Below are 12766 nucleotides of genomic sequence, written 5' to 3'. Positions count from 1 at the left end.
TACAGGCCCTGGCACACTCAGTGCACTTTACTAGGGACTTACCAGTAAAGCAAATATGCCAATCAGGGATAACCAATTTTGACTCTTGAAGGAGTACATTTTCACTTTTTAATGGGTGAGAAAACATGGGGATAAAGTCTCTGAATGCCAACAAAGTTCAGATTTTGCAGGATTGCAAATTGGGAGGTCGTACATCTGGCCCTTAGTATATTAGGAGATATAGCCAAGTTAGTGCTGCAGAGCCAAGCATAACCCATCATTGCATGATGAGTGGCATTGCAACGGTGTCAATGACCACCTAGAGAAGAGAGGAGTAAATTACAACCTGTATAGACTTTAGAATGGGAGAACTTATCCCTTAAGCCTTCCTCCTCCTAATCTTATCAGTTGCTAGCTATCCTATAGGATTCCCTTCAATGTCTGTGGCTGATGTCGACATGAATACAGTTATGAAAGGCTTTAACAGAAGGAAAACAACATTAAAACACAAAAAGAAAACACAAATAAAATAGACGGGACGGGACAGAGAGTGCAAATAAGGATTGAAGGACAGAGAATGTGTCTGACTTCTTGGAGCAAGAGGAATAGGTAGAGAATGAATCCTAGATGCCACCATTATGGGTGGAGGAACAGTTATGAGAGTAGTTCTGAAAAGTAATAGAGTCATCATTCAAACTGGTTACAGCTAATCCTTGTTATACAGACAAATATAAAGGTGAGCTCTAGATTTGTTTTTGGAGGTAGGCCTAGGAATTCCTCATTCTTTGATTTGAATGAAGAGAGAAGGGAGTACACTTCATGAACCACCACTGATTGTGGATCCTCCCATGAACGTGTATTATTAAGAAATTCAAGCAGGGTCCAAGATATGGGGGTGATTCAACAGAGGGTAGGTAGTTAAGAAGGACAAAGGGAAGACAAAAAATATAAAATGAGGACGTATTTCAGGCCAATACATGGCTGAAAGGGCCGAATATTCCAAACGCTTTCCTTATCCAACTTTTTATTGAGGCTAGGTATACATTATGTCATGTACAATTGACCAGCAACAATGAAATTGTAGCTGGCATAGTGGTGTATCGGTACCATGGCGATGGAAGCAGGATAGAGCAAAATAGTACTAAGAAGCAGAAGTTCCTTGATCTGGAGGCAGGGATGGGTGAGGTAATGGACTAATTCAAGCATTCATCACAATGGATTAAGGGCAAGGTAAGTCTAATAGACTATGGAACAATTATGTAACTCAGACAACGCAGAGTAATGGGCATGTCAGAATAGAGTAGGAAGTTTAGGGTCAGGATATATGTTGGCTCCTGCCCACCTATGCCCATGCACTGCAGGAGCGAAGATAACCCCGTTCCTCTGAACCCACCACTCCGTGGCTCACACCATAGATAGTACCATGGGCCAACGAACTGGCTAGGGACAGGGGGCGGGAATAAGGGAAGGACAGACAAGGGATCCTAGGTCTTCTCTCCAAGGAAAAGAGTCCTTCTGCCAGGACCACGTAACTCCACGTGCTGTATCACAGGGGACTGGCTGAATCACCGTCTGCCACACAAAAAACAACACAATGTCAAAATCCTAAATACACCAGCCCTCTTTCTCTTCTCATGCCCCCACACACCACCCCATAACACTCCTCCTTACCCACGAAAGCTGTGATAATCGCCGGGTGGAGTGCTCCGTCCAGGAGTCTATGCAGAGTCCAGCAGGCAGGCAAGGGGGGAAACCAGGGGAAGAAAGGGCTAGGCAGCAGGGGTAATGCTTCAGGAGACTGAAACCAATGGGGCCGGGGGGGGGGGGAAGAGGAGGAAAAAGTCGTGAAAACGACTGAAAAAACCTCCGTTTGCAAGTCCACTAGGAGTCTTCCTTTCCTTCAGCAAAAGGAGGGACCAACACAGGTCAACACAGGGGCTGAAGCACAGCGCAACACAGGCTTCGTTGCGCGCTGACTCAAACGCGGAAACGCCCAAACCGGCACTCCGCCTCCACACAAAAAACAACACAATGTCAAAATCCTAAATACACCAGCCCTCTTTCTCTTCTCATGCCCCCACACACCACCCCATAACACTCCTCCTTACCCACGAAAGCTTTGATAATCGCCGGGTGGAGTGCTCCGTCCAGGAGTGTATGCAGAGTCCAGCAGGCAGGCAAGGGGGGAAACCAGGGGAAGAAAGGGCTAGGCAGCAGGGGTAATGCTTCAGGAGACTGAAACCAATGGGGCCAGGGGGGGGGGGGGGAAGAGGAGGAAAAAGTCGTGAAAACGACTGAAAAAACCTCCGTTTGCAAGTCCACTAGGAGTCTTCCTTTCCTTCAGCAAAAGGAGGGACCAACACAGGTCAACACAGGGGCTGAAGCACAGCGCAACACAGGCTTCGTTGCGCGCTGACTCAAACGCGGAAACGCCCAAACCGGCACTCCGCCTCCACACAACGATGCGGAGAGACTGCAAAATGTGCGGAAGTGCAGGGCAGCGTCAGATCACACAACCACACCAGGAATCACCGGGTAATCCCGCCGGACCACCGATTCCCAAATAAGAAGCGCCGGAGCCCCAGCCACTCCTTAATCCCAGACGGGATAAAATGACTCACAATGCCCAAACGATAGGAACTTACACAAAAAACGAGACAAAACGAAACGAAACAGGCTAACAGCAAACAAAACCAAGAGACAAACACAAAACACAAAGGGACAAGACCAGGGGAATCCAAAAGGGGAAATAGAGTCAAGAACACAATACAGGGAAATATCACGAGCCCGTGAAATAAATCAGTATTCCCAAAAGTACTAATATAGCTCCCAGCAAGAACCAGGAACCACAATGCTAGATAACGAGCACCGGAAACAGGGAAATTCAGCCTTTTAACCCCACCTAGCGTCACATGGGCTCTGTGTACATGGCAAGAGAAAGAGGACTGTAGAGGGCAAAATCCTAACAATATACATAGTGACCCGCATGCTGACATGGAGGTTTTCCATGAGATAGACAAAAACACAAATATCACTGCTATCATTGGCAGTAGAGAATATCTGGAAAAACAGCTAGGTAAACAATTGAGGCCCTTGAGGGCATCAATATAAGACCCATCTCAGATGAGGTTTAGTAAAAGGTGTGGGGAAAGAGGGCAACTCCCTCTTCTCCCAACTTCTACTACAATTCCACTGCATGTCCTGCTATGGTAGTTGGCTGCATGGGAGACACCAGCCATGTGGGGCCTGGTTTGTGCTATTGTTCGGTGGTGGAGGACTGAGAATAGGAGGTAATTTTTTCTTTGTTTCAGAGGGAAAATGAGCTGACTTCCTATACCTTTTGTTATCGCCACTTCTCCAGCCAAGAGAGACAAAATCCAATAGCAGAGCCCCATACATGACGTAGGGATGCTCTCATGCAGTCGTGATGTATGTCTGGTAGTTGATGGTCCTCTAAATCTTTGTGTTCACATATGGGGAGATCCTGCTATAATAGGGCCTCCACTTTATCTTGGTGCAGTCTAATGACACAATACTTGCCTAGAAGGGAGCTAATTAGGATACAAGTAAAGAAACTTTTGCCCCCAATTTTGAATTATGTAACCTCTGTCTTTTTTGGAATCCTCTTGAGCTAACGCCTTTTATACAGGTGATCCATTTTACATATATGTTTCGAATAGTTTGTTGCTGTGCCATGACCAGTTTTCTGCAACAGTACGACAGATTTATAATGGGTCCTTTGATGCACTGGCCACGGATATACCACGCTCTAGAAAGAGGAGACATGTCTTCTGGAAGAAAGGTCTGTCACAGTGCCAATTGTTGTACTATATAGAACCTGCAATGTCTTAATGCTAGGTATCTCTTAATACAGTAGGACTGTGATTTTCCTTTAGGAGGGATTTGACTTGTTTAATGTTTATTTTCATTTGAGATTGATTGCAACTAATAGATGATATCACTAGTTGGTTGGATGAGCCACAGAAATCTTCTTAATGAATATTACTCTTCCAATTTTAAACCTGTCCCCTGAGATTATTGCTCTGTTGCTGACATTGAAATTGGTTGATGTCTGTTTATTGGATTTCCCATGGGAATCTTGGCCCATTACCATGAAATAATTCTTATTCTCATTGAGACTGAGAAAGTTAGAGTCTGTCCAATCGTGCATTTATAGGAAACTTGGTAGTCAATTGTTATACCAAGTTGACATATCTCCCAAACTCAACCTTAGCTGTTGCTGTAATTGAAAAAGATAAAAATGATCCCCAGAGATATTGTGAATAGGATATGACTAATTGCAGACCTGCCTCCCTATATTAGCAGGAGCATCAGCACCTTGGAGTTAGTTCTAAAAAAAAAAAAGAGATTCACCTCAGCTCCATCCCGGAAAGTTTCGGGGTGATCCATCAAGTGGGAACGATACAATGGGAGGGCCCCAAAACATGCTTTCTCCATTTATTAGCAGAAAGCTCAATCATTAACCAAAAAGAGTGCTTTTTGTGATTTTGTCTAAATCCATTCAGCCATTCAGTAGTTTTGAGCAATTATTAGTCAAAGACTTTGGGCCTTATCTAAGAGAAAGTGACTCAGCGCGGTGCTGCAAGCCATTTTGCTGTGCCGCACTGAATCATTTTCAAAGCACAGGGATGCGCCATACCTACAATGATATGACGGATCCCTGTGCTCCCCTGCCTGGGTGCACAATTGGCTGCCATGAGCCGACTCATGAACCCTTGCACCATAGTGCAAGGGTGCCTGTGTTGCGGGGAGAATGTTTTTGGTCTTGGGGTTGGGGTCCCTAGCGCCTATTAGGATCATAGCAAAAATATCAACAACTATATAATCAGGTTAGTTTAAATTGGTAAGTACAGATTTACTATTTGTAAGTCTGTGCATAATCTCATCTGTAAGATTATTTTTGTCATTTGCAAATACATCTTTTGCATCAAGGAGGAGATTGCTAGCCTTGCATTTGGTTTGTAAATCATTATTTGTGTAGCTGTCGTTCAAATTATAGCATTATTAATTGTGGTCTTAACCACATAGTGAATTTAAGTGGGTTTTCAGCTTTATTTCGTAAATATAACTCCACTTTAACAATGGCTTTTTGACAAAGATTCTGAGTTTTTTTTTAAACATATATTGAGGTGTTATAATCAAAGCTTACCATAACTGTACTTTAAACTTTTTCTTTGCACATGCACACACAAATACATATATAGATAGAGGGAGATTGAATGAAACTTGAAGATATGCTGATACTTTGTGCAGAGTGTCATGCTTGGTTTAGCACTGGAACTGTTTTATATGTTCCTCCTTGTAGTCAAGAATATGTATTGTTCTTATGTCTCTCTTTTACATCTATATGTTATTGTAATGGTTAATTGTTCCCCCAATGGAAATAAACATTGACAAAGCAAACAAGTCTGACCTTGGCAAGAGTGCAGTGTTTTTTAATTGTTGTCGTTTTTGCTAACATGTATATTTTGCAAATAAGTAACAAACATGCAGCAAATACAGAAACCTATAAAAATAAATATTTAATAATTAAAGCTTGGCCTAGTTGTTCAGGAACTCCAGAGATGGTAAAGAAGTACACTCCTTTTTTAGGCAGCTGTTCACAGTGATCAGAAAGATGCTATCACTCACAATGCAAGAAGCCAATGGCTAAAGTAGCAGGACCCATTGCCCGGTGTTGTAGGTTATGTTAGGCAGACTTAAAATGTAAATGACATGTGAACTGACAAATGGATGATAAGGGCTTTTCTGAATGTATGCATTGAAGTATGTATTTTTACAATTAGTTTTTTTTTTAACATGAGGCAATTTAAACTCTAGGCTAGATCTAAAAAGAAAGCAAATAAAGAATACTCATGGAGTCCTTTCAAATCCCACAGATATGTTTGATACATTGATGAAACAAGCAATCAGTTCAATTGATATTTCAACGTGTGATTACTTTATCAACCATTTTTTAGAGTCATACAGTATGTTTTAATATCTCATGGTTTTTAGCGGGAGTTTTCAACTCCTCCAGTTTATAAAAAATTATTGATCTCTGTTGTTTTCAATACCTATTTATTGTATTTGCTTTTATAATTTATTATGATGAATTGAATAAAGTGACTTGATCTTGATCTGATCTGACATTACAATTTGCGTAACATTTTTGTATGTGTTACATTTTATCTTTCTTCAAACAGTGTTTCAACCCCCTGTTGTGAGAATTATTGGGTCTTCAAATCGTGGCCGTGTAGAAGTAAACTACAATGATGAATGGGGAACCATCTGTGATGATGAGTGGGATATCAATGATGGAACAGTAGTTTGCAGAATGCTTGGATTTTCCAGAGCAGTTTCAACATTTGTTGCACAACCGGGTAAGTTGAGAATTTTAAAAGACTCCATTCTTAAAAATAAACTGGACACTATAGCATTTCTCTTTGGATCATGATTTTTCCAATGCATCTTTATGTATCCCTCACTAAAATCTGGAATACGAAAGATGAGTGATTGTGGGTGGAGTCTTTGTACTTCCCCACATTATATAAGCCTTCAACTTGGGTCATGTTTGTGGGGCTGTCAGTTAAGAGCCATTAAGCTAGTCCCCCACCCAGAGACGGTGATAAAACTCATTTTAAAAAGGCTATATCGAGGTACAAAGTAAATTAAGACCCATACATGTTTCTGCTGCTAATTTTGGATAGAGTAAAAGAAAATCACTCCTTTGAACTTGCTGTTTGCTGTACTTAGTAAATCCCTAAAAAATAAAAATGTTCAAAGGTTTTCATAGAAGCAGGAATATTGTCCGAAGAAACTCATCTCATGGCAACTCACTGCACATTATGATGAAAAACAAGTAACATACAACAGGTCTCAAAACACTTTAAACAAGCCTATTTCTAAATCAAATGCTTTCCTTAAAGCACACATGTGGCAGATGCGACTTACATCTGTATACTTTTTTCATGTGCTTGGTTTTAATATTCATTGTAAGACTTGCAAACAGGCATCCAAAATACTGAAAGTAAATCCTGCAATAGTAAAAAAAACAGCTACAATAGACATAATTAGGAAGAGCGCTCAATCAGATGACATTATGGAGGAGAATATTCCAGGATTTAACTGCATGCTGCATAATGTTTTAGCCCAGTTTTAAATGCAGATTTTCCAAGTTGTTAATGTAGGAAAGTCCTAATTTTATTAGGGATGTTGAGGTCAGTTTTATTTATTACTTTCTTGCTACTTAATGAAATAGCAGCACGGAAAATATAACATTTTGAAAGTATGAACAAAGAAAAGCTACAATGCCCATCACTATTTGGGATAGAACTATCAAATGACCTTGAATCATCAATGTCTTATAAATAAGCGAGTCATTGTCAGTCTCTTCTCTTTATTGATATAACTATTAATCTGAGCTTATGCAGAAACAGATAAAGGATGAAGAAATGACATACCCCAATGAGAACAATTACTGATGTCCTCTCCTTGGCACTGACAATTGTAGAAACTGAAACCAAGGCAAGAAATATATGTGTACAATCCATATCAGGGTATATGAAGTGAAAGGGGTCCAAGAGATATTATTGCAGAGGTGGAATAATACGTGCCTCAATGCATTTAAAACATTGAATCTTCCCTACATTAATGCATTAAAAAATCGGCATTATATCTTAAGATTTGAGGCTCATATTATGCAGTTTTACAGCGTATTTATTGCAGAAACGTGTAATATAGATTTGCAGTAAAATGTTTGACGTTTAAGTGTGTTGACCTGTCTTTCAATGAGTCTCATAAAGGTGATGAAAGTTCTGAGACGGCCTTGCACTTGCAATATCCAAGCCAGTAGGCAGAACTTGCTTGAGAGAACCATGGTTGTGGAAGCAACCTGTGAGACTGAGACATCCACTGCCATATGTCAGAGATCTGGATACAAGATTTAAGAGGGACATATCAGAGCCGCTGTCACCTGGGATGTTAAGTGCATTTTGATTTTTGAAATTCAAAAAGAGATAACAATGAAAGGTGGGAAGACATAAAGAAGACACAGGTTCCACGGTGGAAGAAACTCCTTCATTGACTGGGCTAGCAGACCTGGGGCCAGATGTAGGAGAGGAAATACCGGTCGGTAACGGCCGAATTCGGCCGTTACCGACCGGTAGTTAGGAATCGGCATGTAGGGGCCATTATTTTACAGAATCAGTAAATTTACCGATTCGGTAAATTTACTGATTCTGTAAAATACTGAATCTGTATTTTTACCGATTCGGTAAATCCAAATGTAGGTGACACTCCTAAAAGTGCCACAGGCCCTTAAGAGTCGGTATTTTACCACCCAATCCTATTGTGTGGTAAAATACCGAATTCAGGTGTGCATGCACATCTGTGCATGCACACCTGTGCCATGTGACACACAGACATGCCCTTAGGGCATGTCTGTGTGCCACATGTCACACATGCCTGTAGTCTGGGTGCTAGAGGGTGTCAAAGTGACACCCCCAGCACCCTTGCAGGATTCGGTATTTACCGATTCGGTAAATACCGAATCGGTATTTCCCATTGATTCCTATGGGCTTCACAGCCCATAGGAATCAATGGGCAATACCGATTCGGTATTTACCGAATCGGTAAATAACTAATGTTTCCGATTCGGTAAATGTAAATAAAAATTTACCTACAACTCCCACCTTCTTATTTACCGATTCATAAATACCGAATCGGTAAAATTCGGTATTTATGAATCGGTAAATTAGAATTACCTACATCTGGCCCTCTGTCTCCAAATTAAGAAAACAGGAAGTTGGTTCTTGAGTCTGGAAGAAATAGGGCTACTGAAAATGGGACCCAAATGTTCGTGAAATAGAGGAAAACCTGCTTGTTTATTAGTTTCCTGTTGCTTTAATTGCATAGATGATGTGAATGGCTGCCACTGTGTTGAGTTGGCCTGGAAAACACTCTGCTGTCACTGAGATGTGTGGTGTAGACAATACTACCTAAATGTTTTGGTCAGGCTTGAAAGACCCTTGTAATGAATGCCCCTAAAATTGTTGATGCATTTTCCTGTTATCGGATTGTCCGTTAATTATAAAATAGAGCAACGGGCATGAATTGTGGTGAAGACCTTGAGAGAAAAAGACTCTCTAAGATGCTCTACACATTTAGGGGCAAGTTTATGAGCCCCTATGTGTGCTTTGCCTTATTTACAAGGCAGGTTTAAGCCACTTAACGTGGCTCAACGCTGCCTTGTAAATAAGGCGTTCTTTCACTCTATACTTAGCGTGAAAGGGATGGGAGTTCCACCGCAATGCCGATTGATTTGGACACTGCCCCTATTTACAAGGGTGACATAACTAGGAGGCAGCGCCAAAATTAAACCTGGTCTTAAACAGTTGAAACAAGGAGAAATGCTTTATTTCTCCTCATTTTTGCTCTTACCATGTGTTCTGCATTGTGCAGCACACATAGAAACAGCACAATACCATTGATTGTTTAGTGCAGGAAGGTGACATTTTGCCACTTCTATGTGTGCTGCATTATGCAGCACACACAGACATTACAAAACACAATTTAAATATTGTTTATGTTTATTTAGGGACACCTATCTGCACATAAACAATCTTCCCCTCAACACAGACACCCTTTCTCTATGGTACAAGGGTGCCTGCATTGGCACTAGGCTCCTAAATTTAGCACCAGCACAGGGGGAAATGCAGGCTGCACCATATTGTTGTGTATATATGGTGCAGCCCTGCACTTTAGAAATTCCAGAGAGTGGTGTTAAGCCAAGGTGTCTAATGCCACGCTCCACCATTTCCTTGTAAATATGCCCCTTAATGTACAGAGAAAACTCCTTATCTGAAAACACACCTCCAGTTGAGAACTGGCTGCCATGCACCCCACCCCCCACCCCTCCTGTCCAGGCAAATTGGTATTTGAATTTTAATAGTAGATTTAGGACACCATTGAAGATTTCCCTTTAGTTCCAGGCCTGGAGATGATGTAGACATCATGTAGACTAATTTGTTTCCAGGACTATATAGGAAGTAGATTAGAACAACTGAGCACATGACTCAGGTGGTGAATCTTCAGTTTTTGCAATCTTGACCTTCCGGGCTGCATATCAGCAGTCAGTCAGAATGGGCTTCTTCAACTTTTGTGGCCATGCTGTTGTAATAGGAAGTCAACCAACTGACTTTTAGAGTTCTCCTCTTCTATCTGGTGCTAATAGTGGAGAGGGCAGGGAAGAAAAGCATGGATTGAAGAACCAAGAAGGCCCATGTGAGTAAATGTGATGTATTGTATAATGTGGTTGTGCGACCTCACATTGGAATACACTCATGAAACTAACCTGGGTCCAATCAGGCTCATTTGCTAAACCTTAGCTTAACTTTGGGTAGCTGTGGTTTTGAGCAGTCAGGCTTAAGCAACGGAACAAGTTTAAAGCATTTAACAGTACCAATACAACAATATAAGAAAGTCATGCAACACAAAAGAAATCTAACACCAATTTATAAAAATAGATTTTTTATTATGAATTTTAGACACCAAAATTAACAAAATCCACTGGAGCATTTGGGATATACATACTATTAAATATAATGTACATCACAGCTTTTCGCTTGAAAACACAACCAATTATTGGTGACTGTAAAGTTTAGAAACTTTGTAAAAGTTTTAAAGAGTTGTTTTTGAGTACTCCGCCCCACCTTGGGCGATCAAACCTAGGAGGGAAAGTCTGGGTGCCAATGAGGAGTAGTGGGACACTTACCTAGCCACTAAATCCGTCTCAATTGTAGGTCTAGGCTCCATGGGTGAACTGCCATTGACTTCAATAAAGTGGTCTGATTCAAGAGATACAGTGAGCTGAAGATATCAATGATGCTAAGCGGTCGACAGTGGGTCTTCCTCAGGGTCCTCCTTGGTCCAAGGTCCAGGTGGGGTGACTTTGCCACAAGGGTCGATGTCCTTCTGAGTCTTCTGTGTTCCAGCAAAAATCTAGTTTCCATTAGACTACTGGTTTCTGGTCACAGCAAAACCAGTGATTCCCATTGGTGACGCCTAGTGTCTGTCTTGGGTTACCAAACTGCACTGCAGCAACCCTTCCATAACCAGCAGACTCAGATGCATCCTTTGAAATTTGAGTAATGGTTATCCAGGCTGCATGTCAGCAGTCAGTGTTGATTAGTTGATTGAGGCTAGTGACTGGAGAGAATGGGCTTCTGTAGCTTTTGTGGTCCTGATGCTGTAACACAAAGTCAGCCAACTGAATCTTGGAGTCCACCTCTTCTGTCTGGGGCTTTGGAGAGACTTTTCCACATGCCAGACACCACAAGCACAGTTCTCCCTTTGCTAGCTGAAGGATCAGAAGGGGTTGGGGTGTTGCCAACTCTGAAAGGTTTACTCAAGAAGCCTTTTCTTTGGGCACCAGGCCTTCCCCCTCAGGGTTAGGCTCCTTCTGGGCCTTATGACTTTTGGAAGTTGGCTCCCCAGTCTTTCTTCCCTTTCTCTTGACACTTGGCTCCTGGACCCCTTGATTTTCCCTCTGAGGTCTTTTGTACTCTTGTGGAGACACATGCCCATTCAGGAAGCCCCAGAATCTCTGCATGGGTTCTTCCCTCCACCTTTGCCCATGAGGAAGTCTCAAAGTAATATCCAAGATGACATTGCATTTAGATGGCAGCAAACACAGCAACCTTCTTTTGGCCAGAGGTCCCTCCCAACAACTCTCTACTATACTAAGGGATGTGACTTTGTAACATTGTCAGAGTTGACAATCCGGTATCCTTCATCGGAGAGTATTTGGTCTGGAGAAACCAGCTGGTACATATCCATGGTTATGATAGCACCTGTATCTCTCAGGGCCTGTACTTCAACCCAATTGATTTTTGGCCACTGCCTATATTTCTCCGTACTTGGAGGCCAGTGCGCCAAGAATTTAACTTCCTCCGTAGACAGGAAACTAAGGTAGCCTCCGTTTACCCTTTGCATTTCCTAGGTAGAACTTCCACGACATCCCTAGACTAACAATGCCTTTTGGGATGGTCTCCAGTGTGTGAATTCTTGGTGCACACAGCATCTTCCCTCTTATGCCCTAGCTGTTTCAATCATAGCACACACCAGCAAAATAATTTCCCAGGACTCCCCACCCTTTGAATGGAATGTGGCTCTGGGCTCCCCGCTTAGGCATTGTTTGGGTACTCTTTGGGAGACTCTTTCTTTTTATTAGGAGTGGGCGGAATGTTTTACTCCACCTGCAGAATTGATGGAATTTTGGTTACTGTTGGATTTGGCCCTTTTGGCAGGTTCACCCTTAAAGCTTTTAGCCTTTTCTGTGACCTGATATTAGTAGTTTTTTGGCCTCTGCACACTTTAGCACTATGGCCCAGTGTAAAGTGTGTGTGTGGTGAGATTGGCCTGCTCGCCCATAGGAACGCATGGGGGATATGTGTGTCCATGGAAATTCCTGGAATGAGAGGAGGGAAGGGGCGAGTTTAGTATGTGAACTAGTTAGAATAAATGCTGTGCAATGGTGTGTGCAGATGTATGGTGACTGGTGGAGAAATGCCACTTTTAGAAGTTGGCATTTCTGTGTGCTGTGTGTCTGCCTGCCTGGTCTGATTGCATGTCTGGCTTGTGGTTGACAGGTGCTGGGTGGTGTGGGTGGCTCCAGGAGCCAGGATGACTCAGCCCAGTGGTGAATAGAGAGATCTGCATCTAGATGGGAGGGAGGAGTTGCACCTGGGACTTAAATAGGGCTGTGCCTTCTCTCCACAATGCTGGC

General features: G+C 42.2%; 1 protein-coding gene across 1 annotated transcript in view; it reads left to right on the top strand.

Moving 5' to 3' along the window:
• MARCO (macrophage receptor with collagenous structure) overlaps positions 1-12766 on the top strand; it is a 179090-nt gene that overhangs the window by 139467 nt on the left and 26857 nt on the right. Inside the window, exon 12 of the mRNA XM_078682381.1 lies at positions 6186-6362. Within this exon, the coding sequence (XP_078538507.1) occupies positions 6186-6362 (177 nt within the window). The remainder of the gene's footprint in view (positions 1-6185; positions 6363-12766) is intronic.

This window comes from Lissotriton helveticus, chromosome 3_1, assembly GCF_964261635.1.
Source record: "Lissotriton helveticus chromosome 3_1, aLisHel1.1, whole genome shotgun sequence".
Taxonomy (NCBI): Eukaryota; Metazoa; Chordata; class Amphibia; order Caudata; family Salamandridae; genus Lissotriton; species Lissotriton helveticus.
This window is presented reverse-complemented; position numbering and strand designations above follow the sequence as displayed.